The sequence below is a fragment of the Larus michahellis genome, chromosome 3 (assembly GCF_964199755.1).
Source record: "Larus michahellis chromosome 3, bLarMic1.1, whole genome shotgun sequence".
Lineage (NCBI taxonomy): Eukaryota > Metazoa > Chordata > Aves > Charadriiformes > Laridae > Larus > Larus michahellis.
Genome location: NC_133898.1, coordinates 130,499,316 through 130,517,571, shown reverse-complemented (window position 1 = coordinate 130,517,571; position 18,256 = coordinate 130,499,316). Strand labels below are relative to the sequence as shown.

The 18,256-nt window shown below is 62.5% G+C and overlaps 1 protein-coding gene across 2 annotated transcripts; it reads left to right on the top strand.

The window, feature by feature from the left end:
• The first annotated feature begins 275 nt into the window (after positions 1–275).
• On the top strand, positions 276–17,177 carry ADCY3 (adenylate cyclase 3). Of its 2 annotated transcripts, none has more exons than XM_074582160.1 (20): positions 276–2,082; positions 6,655–6,804; positions 10,097–10,227; positions 10,608–10,719; positions 11,182–11,309; positions 11,700–11,858; positions 11,941–12,103; positions 12,186–12,305; positions 12,467–12,609; positions 12,697–12,858; positions 12,950–13,037; positions 13,140–13,256; positions 13,512–13,771; positions 13,858–13,939; positions 14,375–14,533; positions 14,808–14,954; positions 15,084–15,197; positions 15,268–15,394; positions 15,627–15,751; positions 16,066–17,177. In XM_074582160.1, exons 1-20 carry the CDS (start codon positions 1,408–1,410, stop codon positions 16,246–16,248), a joined length of 3,345 nt encoding a protein of 1,114 aa, XP_074438261.1. In that variant the 5' UTR covers positions 276–1,407; the 3' UTR covers positions 16,249–17,177. The 2 variants fall into 2 exon arrangements, with proteins under 2 accessions (XP_074438261.1, XP_074438260.1); XM_074582159.1 differs by having other exon boundaries at positions 277–2,082; positions 12,186–12,344.
• Positions 17,178–18,256: the final 1,079 nt, after the last annotated feature.

Genomic DNA, 18,256 nt, shown 5'->3' with positions numbered 1-18,256 from the left:
CCTCCGGCCATGCTGGGGGAGGCCGAGCGTGGTGGAACTGGGGGGGGCTCCTCGCAGCATGGTCCGTGGCTGATCCAAGGCATCTCCATCAGCTCTCAACGCCAGCCAGTTTTCCAGAGACAGGGGTGCAAGAGAGGAGCAGGCGGCAGCTGGAACACGGGGAAGAGGAGGGGGAGCTTTCTGAAGAGGTTTCAGCAGGGTGTTGATCAGTTTGGGGGGTGATTTGGGTGACGTAGGCAAAGGAGCGGGGGGGAAACCTTGGGTTTCTCTGCTCCCCTGTTGTAAGGTGGCTGTGACCCCAGAGAGGACGATGGGGTGAGCGGAGCTGGATGAAGAGTGGGCTGGCAGGTTTTATGGGTGCTCATCCCCTGGCGTCGGGGTCCCTGGCTCCCAGCGGGGCCGTCGGCAATCGGTTCAAGATCCATGGGTCCCTACGGCGCGCAGCCCCGGGCGCTGTGGGGTCTGCGAGCTGCTGGAGGGGGACGACGATGAGGATGGAATGGGCAGCAGAGGCCGAGGGATGGCTGCAAGTCGGGGCAACACCCCCACACACACACACGCACTCCCATTTTCCCCCTGGGAACCGCTTCCCCATCCCCGCAGCCGGCACCGAGAGGGTTACGGAAGGCGGAGACGCACCGGTACCGGCACGGCCGGCGGTGCCTGCCCGCCCCCGGCCCCGGGGAAGCCCAGCCCGCTCCCCCCTTCATCCTTAACCCCCCCCCCTTCCCCTCCCCGAGCCTTACCATGCCCCCGCCGCCGCCTCCGCCGCCTCCGCCCCGGCCCCGCGGAGCCGGAGGGGGCGGCGGGGCGTAGGGAGCGGGGGAGGCGGGCGGCGGGGGCCGCCGGAGGATGCTGGAAGCGGCCGGGAGAGGCGAAACGCATCGGGCTGCTCTCCCCAACCCCCCCCCACCCCGGTCCTTCATCCATCCCTCCATCCATCCATCCATCCATCCCTCCATCCCTCCATCCCCGTGGAACGAAGCATCTGGGAAAGGGGCGAAGCCGGGAGGAGAGGAGGGGATCGCCCCCCAGAAGCGGCTGCCCTCGAAGGAGGAGCGGGGAGGCATCGCGACATCTTTCGGGCTCCGCGGCGCTTCGGTTGCAACCTGGCAGTGCGCAAGGGCTGGGGAGCGAGCTGGCAGGGAGCTGGGGAAGCAGGCTGGCTGGGCCCCCGGCCTCCCCGCACCACGCCGCCCCGTATTTATAATTATCCCCCTTTCCCTCCTTCGACCGCTCCTCGGCACGCAACGGGATTCGGGGTGACGGCTGCAGGAGAAGGGGAAAGGCCTCGCAGCTCGGCGGCAGGTGAGACGGGGATGCTGCGGGCGATGCCCCGGTGAGCATCGGGGCGCGCGGGGGAGACCGCGGCGTTTCTGCGGGGCCGGAGCAGGGGAAAGCGCCGCAATGCCCAGGAACAGGGCCTTTTCGGAGCCCGAGTGCTCGGCCGAGTACTCCGCTGACTACTCGGTGAGCCTGCCGTCGGACCCCGAGCACGGCGTGGGTCGGACCCACGAGGTGACGGTGCGCAGCTCGGGACCCTGCCTCTGCCTACCCCGCTTCATGCGCCTCACCTTCGCTCCCGAGTCCTTGGAGAACCTCTACCAGACTTATTTCCGCCGCCAACGCCACGAGACCCTCCTGGTGCTGGTGGTCTTTGCCGCCCTCTTTGACTGCTACGTCCTCGTCATGTGCGCCGTGGTCTATGCCGCCGACAAGCTGGCTCCGGTGCTGGCGGCGGCGGCCGGGCTGGTCGCCCACGTGCTGCTCTTCATCCTCTGCAAGTACAGGCTGCTCCCCGAACGGGTGGCCCGCAAGTTCCTGCCCTACGTCCTCTGGGTCCTCATCTTGGCCCAGATCTTCTGCTACCTGGGTCTCAACTTCTCCCGCTCGCCCGAGGCCAGCGACACGGTGGGCTGGCAGGCTTTCTTCGTCTTCTCCTTCTTCATCACGCTGCCGCTGCGCTTGGCCCCCATCGTGCTCATCACCGCCGTCTCCTGCGGCATCCACACGCTGGTGCTCGGTGTCACTGTCGCCCAGCAGCGACAGGACGCCCTGGACGAGGGCGCGCTGCTGAGACAGGTACAGGGCTGGCGGGGGGGACACGGCATCCCCCCTGGGGTGGTGGGGAGTGATGGGCGAATCATCCCCACTTGCGTTTCCATGAGTTCCATCCCCATCCCTGTGCCCTGACCCTAAATCCATATTTGATATCCGGATGCTGTGAACTGCTCATGGTGTTTGCTGGGAGCAGGGGGGGGGGTCGGTCCTCAAAACATATCCGGGGATCAACCCGTGTAGGGAGTGGGGTGCTGGGGAGTGCAGCAGCACCCACCCCTGCTGGGACACACGGCCGCAGACCCGGCCCTGCAAGCAGGGATCCGTCCCCGGGAGCCACCCGGAATGCCTGGACACTTGTGCTGCAGTTGGGCTGCTGGGGAAACTGAGGCACGGTGGACTGCAGGCTCTCCCATCCACCCTGCCCGGTGGCCTTGCTTGTGCCGATTTCCCTTTGAATTGCAAAAAGGGCTAAAAATGGCCATTTTTAGCAGAAACGTGGCAGGAGCCCAGCTTCCGGACTCGCAAACAGCCACCAGAGCTTTCCCAGGAGGAAGGAGCCGGGTGGCCGCTCGGCCCCGGCTTGGTCCCAAGCTGGGGGATGGTCCCAGCGATGCCCATCACCCAGCCCCGCGCCTGCAGCACAGCCCGGGGACGCTTTGAGGGGATTTTCTGCACCAGCAAAGCTGGAGAAACAGCGTCCCTGAGCCCAAATGTGGCCCTAAGGACGGGCCACCCATTCAGGAGGGGACATAGGGGTCAGGTGGGGGGAGAGTGGCGCCTGACCCATCGGGTTCTTGATATTTCCTGGGAAATACCCACCTGGAGCAGCTAGAAACTGTGTTTTTTTCCCTAAATCAGTGGGTTTCACTGCTTGGCCAAGTCCCTTTCCTCCCACCATCGATGTGGGGAGCCTTTCTACGGCTGGGGGCGTGGAGGGGGGGGGAAATAAGCCAGAGCTAAAAATTTGTGTGCCAGCGGCTGCTGACGGCAGCGGGGAAAATCCCGCTGGAAGCATCCGCTCTGCTCCATAATGGTGTGGTCTCCGTGGGAGGATGCTATGGGAATTGGGGATGCTCTGGGTCAGGTCCCAGGAGTCCTCCAGCTGCTCCCAACGTAAATAGGAAGTGGGGGTTGGGGGTGTTTATTCACTTTTTTGGAGGTTTTGGGAGAGTTGAGGTTGGAAAGGAGTTTGGAAAATGGAGCCTGTTCTCCAAAAAGCCAAAGGTACCGGTTTTTCCCGCACTGCTGGGGTGTGTGGCATGGGGCTGGCTCCTTGGCATGGCCCATGTCCTGGTGTCACATGGGGTTTTTGCAAAGAAAAGCACTTTTGGGGCACAGTTTCTGGAGTGTGCCAGGCTGGGTGCGGGGGCAGTGGCACGGGTGCCCTCCCAGCCATACTCGGCCAGAGGCACCGCGCCGCCGGGAGAAATCCCGGTGCAGCGGCGGCTTCCCCAGTTTTTGCTCCTTCTCTGGGATGCAAACGCTGCACGTGGCCGATCCCAAGCCAAGGAATCCTCTCGCTGCCACCAGCCCCGGGATGCGGGAGGTGAGGGGGACATGCGGCCATCCTCCCCCCCACACCCCGGGGCCGGCAGCGGGCATGCGCCGCCACCACCGCGTTAATCATTGCCGTGGCACGGAGAGTCCGGGGCCAGTAAAAACCTTGGCAACGCGGCATGCCTCAGCCTCTGCCTGCTGCAAAAGGAGGAACATTATGTCCAGAAATAAACATCATATGCTTTATTATTATAGCCGGTGGTGCGGCTCCCGGAGGGCACTGCTATTAATAGGATGAACCGGAGGATGTCGCTTGAGCGGGGCCGGCACGGCCCGGGGTGGGGGAGGTTCGAGAGAGATGCCGGTGGCTTCTGCCCCACTGTTGGCCACCGAGGAGGAGCCCGAAGGATGAATCGTGGCAGCGGGGGTCTGGTTTGGTGGCGTTTGGGGCCAAATCTGCTGCGGTTGTGTGTGAACCAGCTACGAAGCATCCTCAGGCTCGGCCGGTCCCGGTTCGGATGGTCCCAGCGCATCCCACCGTGACTTTTCCTGCAGGATACGGGTGGGGAAGGAGGGAAAAGGTTCAATCCGCGGGCCATGCACACTCCCGCGCGTCTTGCTCGCGCTTCCCCCCAAATTACTGAGTGCAAATAATAACCGGTGACCGTGCCGGGAGTGGGGTCTCCTCCGTGTCGGGGTTTTCCCGGCGGTGTTTGGGATGCTGGGAAGTGTTTTGCAACTCAAGGCATGCGGGCAGGCGCTGGGGGAAGTTTTGGGGGCTGAGCGTCCGTTGCACGGCTGCAGGGTGCAGCTGGGAGATGCTCGGGGTGGGACGCAGCCGTGCCATGCAGCGCTGGGTGAGCGGGTCCCCAGGGGGTTTCCAGTGGCCCCGGCGTGCCGAGCCATGCCGAGCCATGCCAAGCTGTGCCGAGCTGTGCCGAGCCGCCCCGTGCCCCTCCAGCCCCAGGAGAGTTGCCCGTTGTTATGACAACCCAAGAGGCAGGTTAAAAATAGCAAGTGGCTGCTTGTTTTGGGGGTTTCTTCTCCATGCCCACCTCCAGACGGCTCCTCGCTCGCCATCTGCCGCGCCGTGGGTGCGGGGGCTTCCCGGGGATCCCCGGCTGCAGCCGTGGGGCCATGGGGCAGGATCCAGCCCATGTACTCTCCCCTGCTCATCGTGCTCTTCCCCCGCCCCCCAAAAAAATGTTTCCCCTGCTGTAAATAATTTTTTCAGCCCCGGGATGGTGCCGTGCCAGCACCGCCAGTGCCAGGGCGCTGTATTTATTGCCGCACGTGGCCCGGTTCATCCGTGCCTCAGTTTCCCCCTGCGAGGAAGGGGTTGGCAGCTCCTCCCTGTCGCCATGTGGTGAGACTGGGCTACTCAGTGCTCGATGCTGTCGGGTAGTAACACCTCCGAGCACAGGGACACCCAGGGACTGGGGTCACGTTAGGGCTTTCCTCCGAGTGAGCTGGGCTATGGGGTATGGGGACCAGGGACAGGACAAGGTTGGTTCCGGGGAGTTCGGGATCAGGAGAAGGATGCTGAGTGCAGCAGCACATCCCTGATGGAGACCAGCCCAGGAACGGCTCTGTGCTCTTCCCGCTGCCTCCTCCGCACTGGCTGGGACACAGCCCATGGCCCACGGGGTGGGAGGACGTCTCCATGTCCCCATCACCCCTTCGGCATAGCTGGAGCCTGTTATCACATCCTCCCCGTCGCTCTTCCCCTTTCTAGACTAAACAAACCGAATTCTTTCAACTTTCCCTCATCGGTCAGATTTTCCACAAAGAGCACTTTGCTCCCGTCTGCAAACCTGCTCTGTCTGTCCCGGGCTGTGGGGACACCCGGGGTCCAGCCGGTGGGGTGGGATGTGTCCAGCCCATGGGGACAGGATCCAGCCCGAAACACAGGGTCCAGCCCATGGAGCTGGGGTCCAGCCTGCGGGATGGGACAGGGTCCAGCTCATGGGGACAAAGTCCATCCCGTGAGAACAGGGTCCATCCCGTGAGAACAGGGTCCATCCCATGGGAACAGGATCCATCCCACGGGGATCCAGCCCGGAGGATGGGGTCCAGCCCATGGAGCTGGGGTCTGGCCTGTGGGATGGGACAGGGTCCAGCTCATGGGGACAAAGTCCAACCCATGGGGACAGGATCCAGCCTGGATGATGGGGTCCAGCCCATGGAGCTGGGCTGTAGCCTGCAGGATGGGACAGGGTCCAGCTCATGGGGACAAGATCCAGCCCAAAGGGTAGGGTCCAGCCCATGGGGACAGGGTCTGGCTCATGGGGACAGGGTCCAGCCCATGGGGACAGGATCCAGCCTGGATGATGGGGTCCAGCCCTTGGAGCTGGGCTGTAGCCTGTGGGATGGGACAGGGTCCTACCCATGGGGACAAAGTCCTGCCCATGGGGACAGGGCCCAACCCAGGGTTGGGACAGGTCCAGCCTTCGGGACGAGGCAGCGATCCTCCACACCATGCTCCCTTGAAACCCCAAGGAAAACGGGGTGGGTTGTCACAGCCAGCAACACGCAGGGACATCCATCTCCAGTGCTGCAAAATCCAAGGTTTTGGCCGTTCAGAAGGACATAGAGGGTCAGGAGCACGAGTCAATACGTGATTTTAGGATTTGGCTGTGTTTTATTAACTTTTTCTGCATGAAGGGGTGCAGCTCCCGTGGCAGGGGTGGAGGGCGCGGATGGCACGTGAGCCGCCGCATCGCCGTCCCCCGGGGCTGTGCCCGGCCCCGCCACCCGCCTGCCTTTTTCCAAAACATCTCTGCAAGCTTTAATGAAGCAAAGTCAGCCTGCGGGGACCATGAGGTCTCCTCGGATGCTCAGGGCGTGATCCCCAGCTAGATCCCTCCTGCAGAGCCACCGTGACGGTCCCCCTGGTCCCCAGCGTGTGTCCCCAACAGTTAATGGTGGCCGGGGCTCTGTGATTTATCCCCAGGGTGTATTTTATGTCCTCCATCGGTTGAATACTTTTTTCCACTCTCACCGATCAGGCTCCGCTGACAAATAGGGACTTGCAGTGACACCAGCGCTGTCCCCATGGCTCCGCTCACCCCCATCTCCTTTTCTCTGTCCCCAAAGATCCTGTCCAATGTCGCCATCTACCTTTGTGCCATCACGGTGGGCACCATGTCCTACTACATGGCCGACCGCAAGCACCGCAAAGCCTTCCTCGAAGCGCGCCAGTCCCTGGAGGTCAAGCTCAACCTGGAGGAGCAGAGCCAGCAGCAGGTAGGAGGCAGGGGACAGCGTGGGGACAGGGCAGGGGACAGCGATGGGACACCAGCTTCGGGACGTGGATAAGGCACCCGTAGCCTGCACCCTGCCCAGCATGGAGGGACCATGGCAGGTGGCGATGGGGACAGGAGGCCATGCGTTTGCAGTTTTGTGCCCAATCTGAGGACTCTCCATGTGACCATCCTCTTCCAGGACCTCCAAGCTCCTGCCATGGCCACCACTAAGCTGTCCCCATCCCCGAGCACTGCCACGCAGCAGGTCCCTCGATATTGCCATGTGGCAGGTCCTCATCCCCATGAACAACCACGTGGCACGTCCCCAGGTGCAGCCTCATGGCAGGTCCCTGGGCATGGCCACGTGGCGGGTCCCCGTCCCCACACATGGTCACATTGCAGGTCCCCAGGCACGGCCACGTGGCAGGTCCCCAGCCCTGTGCACAGCCGCATGGCAGGTCCCAAGGGTTGGCCTTGCATGTCCTTGTTGCTGGACATGCAAGGCAGGTCCCTGTCATTGGGCACTGCCACGCAACATGTCCCTGGCCCCAGACACAACATGGGAGGTCCCCATCCCCAGGTATGGCCACCAGCATGTCCCCATCCCCAGGCACGGCCACCAGCATGTCCCCAGCTCTGAGCATGGTCACGCAGCGTGTCCCCATCCCCAGGCACAACCACATGGCAGGTCCCTCTCCCTAGGCATGGCCATCCGCAGGTCCCAATCCCTGAGCATCATGGCCACGCAGCATGTCCCCATCCCTGAACGTGGCCACCAGCACGTCCCCATCCCTGAACATGGCCACGCAGCGTGTCCCAATCCCCAGGCATGGCCATCAGCAAGTCTCCAACCCTGAGCATGGCCACATGGCGTGTCCCCATCCCTATGCTTGGCCACGCGGCGTGTCCCCATCCCTATGCTTGGCCACGCAGCATGTCCCCATCCCTGAACATGGCCACGCAGTGTGTCCCCATCCCCAGGCATGGCCATGCAGCATGTCCCCATCCCCAGGCATGGCCATCAGCAAGTGTCCAACCCTGAGCATGGCCACATGGCATGTCCCCATCCCTGTGCTTGGCCAAGCAGCATGTCCCCATCCCCAGGCACAGCCACCAGCAGATTCCCATCCCTGAGCTTGGCCACACAGCACGTCCCCGTCCCCAGGCATGGCCACCAGCAGGTCCCCATCGGGACCCCAGCCATCTCATGGGCTTGTCCTGCAGCAGAGCCCCACACACATGGCTGTGCCAGCACCGTGCCGTGGTGGCCTGGCAAGAGGAGCGGTGGGAGGGGACAGGCGTCGTGGTGCCAGCCGGCTGTTTCAAAGCCCTGTTGTCTCCAGCCACCGTCCGGTGATGAGCTAGGCTAATTTTAGCACCTTATCTGGGGCCTCTCTCCCTGTCTCCCATCTCTTATCTGGTCGATCCGCTGCCAGCAATTTGCTCCCAATGGCAACAAGAGGCACGTGGCGGGGCCGGGCCAGTGCCACCGGCGTCCTCTTTGCTGCAAAACCTGGGTGGATGCTCTGATGGCTAATAAGGGGTTAGGGCCAGGGAGGGATTTGGGTGCTGGAGGCAAATCCTGGGGCAGGGGGATGCTCCGAGCGAGAGCGCCTTCAGGGCCCCAGCTCGTGGGTTCAGTGGGATACAGGAAGGGACACAGGGATTGTTATCACATGAGCTCATTTTCCGTAGGGAATTGAGCTAAAAATAGCCCGTGATGTTGCAGGAAAAGCTGCTGGCGTGTGGCCGAGTGGCTCGGGGCAGGGGGGCCATGGGGCAGAGAGCGATGCTGGCGGACGGATCCTTCCCTCCTCCCTCCAGAGCACCAGTGGTGGCCGAACGGGCAGCCCGGTGGGCAGAGCTAAGGTTAGCGGGAGCCGAGAGGAGCCGGGGAGCTCCCACACGCCTCCCTGCCAGCAGCCCCCGGGGACGGGGACGGGGACGGGGACATGGTGCCGTTCCTCCAGCAACAGCCCCGTCGCGGCTGCGCGCGCAAACGCCCCCGTCCCGGGGGAAAAACCTGCTTCATTAACCAAGTTACTTACATTTAGTGCCAATCCCCACACGCAGCCGGGAAGATCTATCCCTTCTCCAGCTCCGGGGCTGCGGGGACGGCAATGGGTACGATGTGCCCACGTGGGTTTGATCCTCCTGGGGGACCCTGGTTGAGTCTTACGCCTGGATATGGGGAACCCACGGCGCTTTTAAACTGATAAATCCTCCCTGGCAGGGTTTAATCCAGATCCATACACCCGGCCCCGATCCACCTTTGGGGCAGGACACCCTGGGGCAGCTCGCAGGGACCTTGGGGGACGTCGGGGCAGACCCCGAGGTCGCTCCCAGCACCGTGTCCCAGGTTTATTTGGGCTGATAAAGCCTTGGGATGTCGGGGCAGACCCCGAGGTCGCTCCCAGCACCATGTCCCAGGTTTATTTGGGCTGATAAAGCCTTGGGATGTCAGGGCAGACCCCGAGGTCGCTCCCAGCACCATGTCCCAGGTTTATTTGGGCTGATAAAGCCTTGGCCGACCCAACGCATTTTAAGGCTCAAGCTCCCAGTGAGGGTTTGCTCTCTGTGTTGCACCCGCAGAAGGGATCTGGGTGCACGAGCAAATTTTGCAGCTCATCAGCCCGTGTCCAAATAAGTCTGTGGGACTGTCCCTTCTTCCCACGGCTCTGGGGACCGGCAGGCTGGTGGCTGCAGCGCCCCAAACCCGCCGCCCTCCCATCCTTCCCTGGCTGGGCTTTATTCCCACTTGCAAAAAATCTTGATGAGACCTTGTAAAATAGGGAGGAAAATGGTAAAAAGCAGTTGTTGGCATCCCTGGCAGAGTGTCACCAAGGGGGACCTGCCACCCATGGGAGCATTCCCTCCACCCATGGGTGCAGGTTTGGAGTTGGGGTGGTGGCTCCCAGCTCCCCGGGGTGCCTGGGACACCCAGCTCTGAGCTTAATCTCCTGTTTCACCCATGGCTTGATCCACCCGCTCCTTCCCCGCGTGCGGCTGAAAGGGTGAGCTAAAGACCTGGCTGAGCCCCGGGATCCTCTGGGGACAACCAGCACCAGCAGCCAGGGGCTGGGAGCTTGGGAATGTCACTTGGCTGCTCCCTGTTCCCACGGAGAGGGGAGCGCTTGGACCGTGGAGCACGTACCGGGCATCTGCACCGGGGATTTCCACCGGGGATTTGCACCAGGGATTTCCACCTGGGACTCGCACCTCTGCCTTGCTGCGCTTGGCACGGGGCTTGGCTTCGTGGCGTGGTCAACTCCCATCCCTGCCCCGTCCCCCAGGAGCGGCTGATGCTCTCCATCCTGCCCAAGCACGTGGCCGACGAGATGCTGAAGGACATGAAGAAGGACCCCAGCCAGAAGGAGATGCAGCAGTTCAACACCATGTACATGTACCGCCACGAGAACGTCAGGTAGGACCCAACCTTCACCCTGTGGGATGAAATCTCCAATTTATTATTATTTTTTTTTTTTTGCAGAAATGTGTATTTTGCCGTCCTGGCTAGAAAAGAGGGAGAGCCTGGGGTGGTTTGCAGTTAAACGAAGGGTGAGAGGGGACGGCCACCAGCCAGACCGCGGCTTGGGGCCCCTTTTTGCTCCAGCCGTGGTTTGCAGAGCAGCGTTTTCAGCCGTGTCCCAAAAATAGCCTTTTCTCAGGCGTGAGTGCCCCAGCGACGAAGGACAGCGGGGAAGGGGGGAGGGGGGGTGCGGGACACACACACACAGACACACACACACACACACACACACACAGGGACGCCGGGGCTGAGCCACTCGCCGTTGCTCCCCGCAGCATCCTCTTCGCGGACATCGTGGGCTTCACCCAGCTCTCCTCCTCCTGCAGCGCCCAGGAGCTGGTGAAGCTCCTCAACGAGCTCTTCGCCCGCTTCGACAAGCTGGCAGCCGTGAGTGTACCCCCCCCCCCGCCCCCGACACCCCCCGGCCTGGCCTGCAATGAGTCGGGCAGGTCTCAGCCACCGCCTCGCCACCTGAAAGCCGCATCCCGGGATGGCGGGGGGAGGAGGTTAAAATACTATGGCTCTGAGATGTGGGGGAGACACCCTGCCCCGCGCTGCAAAAATAGAGCTGGGAAGGGGATGGGGGGATCGGGGGACTGGGGAGGGGGGAGCCCCCCCGCCCACCACAGCCAGGGTGCAGCCGGGCTCCCGGCCGAGCCCTGGGGGGAGGCAGGGTGGGAATGGAAAATCCGATTATTTTGTGTCCCAGCCGGGCGCGGGAGATTTCTGCGTGGGTCAAGGTCAGCCTGGGAGAGGGATGGAGGGAGCTGAGAGGGGGGGTCCCGGCTGATGGGAGGGCGGGGGGGAGCTGACACCGTGCCCCCGCCCCCCCCCCCCTTTTTTCCCCAGAAATACCACCAGCTGCGCATCAAGATCCTGGGCGACTGCTACTACTGCATCTGCGGGCTGCCCGAGTACCGGGAGGACCACGCCGTCTGCTCCATCATGATGGGGCTGGCCATGGTGGAGGCCATCTCGTAAGGGCTTTCTCCTGGGGGAGCGGGGAGACTTCACCACCCCCCTCCCAGAGTGGGGTGTCGGGGTGGGCAGGGGGTCCTGGTGGGCTGGGGTGCACCCTGGGCATCCACCCTCTGCAAAATGCATCAAAATACGGATGGGGTGATCATTAATGATGGGGAGGGTGGGATTGGGATGGGCTGTGGGGTGGGGATGGATTGGGAAAGGGGTCACCTCCATCCCTGGAGACATCCCAGGCCAGGTTGGACGAGGGCCTGAGCAGCCTGGTCTAGTTGAAGATGTCCCTGCTCATGGCAGGGGGTTGGACTTGGTGGCCTTTAATGGTCCCTTCAACCCAAACCATTCTATGATTTGATGATCCTTTATCGTCCTTGCCTTCCCACCCCCAGCTACGTGCGGGAGAAGACCAAGACGGCGGTGGACATGCGGGTGGGGGTGCACAGCGGGACGGTGCTGGGGGGCGTGCTGGGCCAGAAGCGCTGGCAGTACGACGTGTGGTCCACCGACGTCACCGTGGCCAACAAGATGGAGGCGGGGGGCATCCCCGGGTGAGCATCCCCAGGGGGGAGGCGGGGGACTGGCATGGGGTGCCCTGCACCCAAGGGTGACGCTGGCGCCCGGTGCCGGCAGGCGGGTGCACATCTCGCAGAGCACCATGGACTGCCTGAAGGGCGAGTTCGAGGTGGAGCCGGGTGAAGGTGGCTCCCGCTGCGAGTACCTGAAGGAGAAGGGCATCGTCACCTACCTCGTCGTGGTCCCCAAGCAGCCCCTGCGCAACGGCATCAACGGGGTGGTGAGTGGTGGCAGCGGCACCATGGTGAGATGGGGTTGGGGGGGGGACACCCCACCGTGACCCACCACCTTCCACCTTGCAGAAGCTGTCGCTGACCTCGTCCCATGGTGGTTCCCCACCGTTGGTCAACACCAAGGAGCGCAACGGCAGCCTCAGCCTGGCCTGCACCAGCCCCGAGGAGCCCGAGGAGCCCGACGCCAGGGTGAGGGGCGTCCTGGAGAGTGGGGAGGAGGATGGAGAGGTACAGCCCATGCAAAGCACCTCACCTGCATTTGGGGGGGTTGCTGATAGCCACACCGCAGCAGTTGAGCGCCCCGTGGGTGCCGGCATGGTCTTGCTGATGCCTCGGCCGTGCGGGCGCAGGCGGTGAACCCCTCCTTCCCCAACCCTCGGCGGCGGCTGCGGCTGCGGGACTTGGCCGAGCGGGTGATCGACGCCTCGCAGAACGAGCAGGAGCTCAACAAGCTGCTCAACGAAGCTTTGCTGGAGCGCGAGTCTATCCAGGCGTGAGTCACCCTGGCCGGCAGCACGTCCTGGCACGGCTCGGCAGGTCCCCGGTGTTGCCGGGCGCTGACGGGCACTGTCACCGGCAGGCTGAAGGGGAAGAGCACCTTCCGTCTCTCCATGCGCTTCATCGACCCCGAAATGGAGACGCGCTACTCAGTGGAGAAGGAGAAGCAGAGTGGGGCCGCCTTCAGCTGCTCCTGCGTTGTCCTCTTCTTCACCGCCTTGGTGGAGGTCTTCATCGACCCCTGGTACAGCAGGGAGGTGGTGGGGATGGGTGGCCCCAAGCCACTCTTGGCTCCGCGGGGCTTCAAACCCATCTTCTCTTGGCCTTTTTGACAGGTTGGTGGCCAACTATGTGACCTTCGTGGTGGGAGAGATCCTGCTGCTCATCCTCACCCTCTGCTCGTTGGCTGCCATCTTCCCCCGGGTGAGATGGGATGGGCTCACCACTCATGGTGATGGGACACTGTGATGTCCCATCACCGTGTCCTGCCTACGTGAACCCCTCCCCACCTTCCTTTCCCCGCAGGTCTTCCCCAAAAAGCTCGTGGCCTTCTCCACCTGGATCGACAGGACCCGCTGGGCGCGCAACACCTGGGCCATGGCTGCCATCATCATCGTCACCATGGCCGACATCGTGGACATGGTGAGCCACCAGCCCAGGCACCAGCAGGGCTGAGCCTGCTCCAGCCTCCATCCAGGCAACCCATAATTGTGCACAGCCCCGTGCATGGCCGATCGTTAACGCAATTTGCAGGGCTGCACTGTCGGGGGGAAATTTAGGTCAGGTGTCCTCGTCCTGCTCTGCAAAGCACCCTGTCCCTTTGGGTGGTCATGCAGCCCATGGAGAGGTGCACCCTGTCCCCACGTCCCTGTCCTCACCCTGCCCTCATGCCCCCAGCTCAGCTGCCGGCAGGACCACGGTGGGATGGGCAACGGGACGGTGGGGCCACCGCGGCCGGGTGGCTGCGGGGAGCAGCCCAAGTACTACAGCTACATCGCCCTGCTGGCCTTGGTGGCCACCATCATGCTGGTGCAGGTCAGCCACATGGTCAAGCTGACCCTCATGGTGCTGATCACCGGGGCCACCGGCGCTGTCAACATCTATGCCTGGGAGCACATCTTTGACCAGTACGACCGCCGCCGCGGCCAGCAAAGCACGTAAGGGGTGGCAAGGGGGTGGGCACGGGGCTGGGGGGCACGGCCGTGCCCACCACCCACCCACGCCTGGCTGACTCTGCTGGCAGGTCCTCGCTGGTCCCCTCCAAGTACTCCATGACAGCGATGATCTTCATCGTGATGCTCAGCTTCTACTACTTCTCTCGCCACGTGAGTGACTTGACCCCAGCCCCGGGAAGGTCCCATCTCCTCTGTGTCTTCACCCTCAGCTCCTGCCCTTATTTCTTGCAAGCTCCAAGGCAGCAGGATTTGTCCCCAGCTGTGAACAGCGTCTCCAGCTCTTCTCCAAGGAAGCCCTGTCGCTCCAGGACCACATCAGTGCAGAGAACACCTCCGTCTTACCCCTATGGTTAGGGATGGGCACCACGTGGTGGCCCCAAAGCCCATGCCTGCTCTGTGAGGGTGCCTTTTACACCTCGGAGCAGGTCTCATGTCCCCAGTTAGGGCTTCACTTTGTCCCAGAGCCTTCTTCCAGGCTGCGTCCAAGCCCAGACTGGCCCCACAGCAACCATGATGCTCCCAGCACTGGAGGAGACCCACTGGTGGGTGGGAACTGGGAGTGCAGCCATCTCCTCCCACCCACAGGTGGAGAAGCTGGCCAGGACCCTCTTCCTCTGGAAGATCGATGTCCACGACCAGAAGGAGCGGGTCTACGAGATGCGGCGCTGGAATGAGGCCCTTGTCACCAACATGCTGCCCGAGCACGTGGCCCGGCACTTCCTGGGCTCCAAGAAGCGGGACGAGGTGAGGGGCGCCCAGGAGGGGGGATTTGCCCTACTTTTTTTTTTTGGGGGGGTGGGCTCTGGATCCAAAGGCTTTGCTGAAGGCTCTGGTTGAGCATCTTTGATTGTATGAAGATGATGTCTTGGCCATGCAAGGTAAGGTTGCAGAGCACCCTCATGTTTTCACATGTGCCAAGGGAAGATGGCTTCATGGGAGGGTTTGGGTTTGCCGGAGGTGCTGGTGTCATGTGTGGGCATGTGCCCGACTCATGGTCACCCTCCTGTCCCACCCTCAGGAGCTGTACAGCCAGTCCTACGATGAGATCGGTGTCATGTTCGCCTCCCTCCCCAACTTTGCTGACTTCTACACGGAGGAAAGCATCAACAACGGGGGCATTGAGTGCCTGCGGTTCCTCAACGAGATCATCTCTGACTTTGACGCAGTGAGTCGGGATGGAATCAGTCACGGGGATGACATGGGACTTGGCCAGACCTTCCCTTCCTGCCCCATCTCGGGGTAGAAGGACCTGTGTGGCCCTGGGGTGCCTGAGGGTCCTGTCTCCATGCCTCAGCTCCTGGATGAACCCCAATTCCGGTGCATCACCAAAATCAAAACCATCGGCAGCACCTACATGGCCGCTTCTGGAGTGACTCCTGATGCCAGCGCCAATGGCTACAGCGCCAAGGTGAGGAGTCTTTGTGGTGGGGGGACAGCGGGCAAGGGGTGCGCAGGCCTGACCCACGCTGTCCTTGCAGAAGGAGACCCTCTCGGATAAGGAGCGTTGGCAGCACTTGGCCGACCTGGCCGACTTTGCCTTAGCCATGAAGGTGACGCTGATGAACATCAACTACCAATCCTTCAACAACTTCATGCTCCGCATAGGCAAGTCCGGGAGTGTGGAGCAGGGTCTGCCTTGGTGTCCCCCATCCCTCCTTCCCCACCAGTGGTGGGACACTGGGCAACAGTTGTAGTTTGCGAGCTGAAGGCAGTGGTGCTGGTGGGGGGGTGGACTTCATGGCCCCAACCCACCCCCTGGGACAGACTTTCCTGCAGACCAGGATGTCCTGTCCATGTCACCAGGCACAGAATAACATCTGCATCCCGTCTTGCACAGGGATGAACAAGGGGGCCGTGCTGGCGGGTGTCATTGGCGCCCGCAAACCGCACTACGACATCTGGGGCAACACGGTGAACGTGGCCAGCAGGATGGAGTCCACCGGCGTCATGGGGAACATACAGGTGGGGTGACGAGGAGTAGGGACAAATCTGCAACCCGTGGTGGGGGCTGCAGCCCTCAAAACACCCCAAGCTTTGGGTGGGAGGGGGACAGCAGCGCTGGGAGCACACGGGAGGGTCAGGTCTGGCTGAGGGGCTACTCCGAGCTGGGAATGGGGCAAGGTGGGGCTCAAAGAAGGGAACCCCAAGACAATGGGGTGGGCGCCCAGCTGGCGGGTAGACCTGTTGTCCAAGTGGCACGTGGGGGTCCCTGCTCCCCATGCCATGAGCCAGGGAAGGACCCCCAAGCCTCCCACCACGTCCACTTGTCCCCGCAGGTGGTGGAGGAGACCCACCTCATCCTGAAGGAGTACGGCTTCCGCTTTGTGCGCCGGGGAGCCATCTACGTCAAAGGCAAAGGGGAGCTGCTCACCTTCTTCCTCAAGGGCCGGGAGAAGCAGGGCTCCTTCGTCAACGGCTCCTCCGTCACCCTGCCCCATCAGGTGGTGGACAGCTCGTGAGGGTCCGGCGCCCACCCACCACCACAGCCACCGCCCCCCGGCGCCGAGCGGGGTGGCTCGGGAGGGACCCGGCACCCGCCGCCAGGAGCGTCCATCCCACTGCCATCCGGATCCGCAACCAAACTCGAGAAACCAACCCCTTCGCACGACCCTTTCCAAGCCCCCACCGGAGGTTTCTGGCTGGGGGGGTTCGCTCCATCGCGCCTGTGGCTGAGCAGGAAGGAGACACGGGGCCGCCTCGGTGGGCTCCTCCGGCCGTTCACGCTCGCGTGCAAGCGCACGCCAGCTTGCAACCCTCGGCGGGCACGGGGCCAGGGACACACGCTGCCTTTTTCCGGGCATCCCGGGTTTCACCGGGCAGGCAGGGGACAGCATGACATTAAAGTAGCATCACGGGGCCCCGGCCACCGCGCGCTGGGCACGAGGAGATCCAAACTCAGGGCCGGATGGGAAGACGCCACGTCTCTCCTGCGTGCCGGGAGCGGTAGTAACAAACCGGCAGCGTCCGGGGTTTGCCGTTAGTTCGTACCAAGTTCATCCTCGTCACAAACCACCGTAGTTAGGGAGATCGGGGAGACAGAGAGCACAGTGCCGCCTTTGAAGGCGGGGAAGAAGGAAAAGGAACCAATATTGTGTATTTCAGATATATAAATATATATAATATAAGAGTACAGATTGACATTTATATTTTTAACTGTGCCTGTTCCCTCCCTGTGGCGGGGCTCGCACTCGTCCGGACGCTGCCCTGCGCGCGCTGTGGTCGGCTGCTGTCACTTTGCTGTCACTCGCGGGAGGAGAGGAGCAGGGACTGGCGCGTTAAACCCGGTGCTGCCGGGGCCGGGGGGAGAAGGCAGGCACCCGCTGAGTGTAATTACGCCGCTAGTTTCTTCTTGAATAGAAGCAGTTGAATTTCGAAGCCTGGTTCTGCGCCTGCTTTGTTCTGGGGGTTGTGGATGTCGAGAAGGGTTTGACCCTTCCCCAGGGGATGCTGGTTGTGGAGGGGTCCCCAAAGGGGAGGCTGGTGCCAGGGCTGAGCAGCTCCCGGCAGTGGCATTCGCTCCCCTCCATCCTTGGGGCTCGCCTAACCCCTGGGAATGGCAATACGAATGATACGGGAGTTTAATCCCCATCAGGACAAACAAAATAAAATCCACATCCACCGCCCACGCTGCTCCCTGCCTGCCACCACAGGGCCCAGCTGCGGGTGCAAGCAGCACCCACGGGGACCCGGAGCGATGCTGGAGAGGGGGAGAATCCTGCATCCGCACCCGGCCTGCCAAACGCAGCCCTCTGAAGGTGTTTGTACCCTGGGAGACAAGCCTTGGGGCTGTGAAGGCTCTTAGGGAATCACAGAATCGCCCAGGTTGGAAGAGACCTTTCAGATCATCGAGTCCAACCGTTAACCCAGCACTGCCAAGGCCACCACTACCCCATGGCCCTCAGCACCACGTCTGCCCGGCTTTTCAATCCCTCCAGGGATGGCGACTCCACCCCTGCCCTGGGCAGCCTCTTCCAATGCTTCACAACCCTTTCTGGGAAGGAATTTTGGCCTGGACCTGCCTCTCTCTGTCCCACACAAACACAGGATTGTGCCCAAGACCTGGGTTAAGCCTGGCTTTGCTCCAGCCGCCTCAGGGACAAGCTGGGACACTTCACCCTCATGGCTCTAGTGCCCAGTTCCCCCAGATTTCCCCCAAAACCCTACGGCAGGGTCAGGGCTTTGCCTCCCCTGGCAGGAGCGGTAGGAAGAGGGACCTCAACAGGAAGGTCCGCAGGGAGAGGGCAGGGACCAACACCTAAGTCTGTCCTCTGCAAACTCCTGGCTGCCCGAGGCACCCAGCAGCACTTTTTCTCCTTCCCAAACATTTTTCGCAGAAGAAAACACAACCCCAGAACCAGAAGTGATGTGGAACAACGACAACGCCTTTTGATGATGCATCAGGAGCAGACATTCGAAAGCCCAGACCTCTCCAGACAGCAGCAAGCGGGTGAACGCTCACCCCGCCGG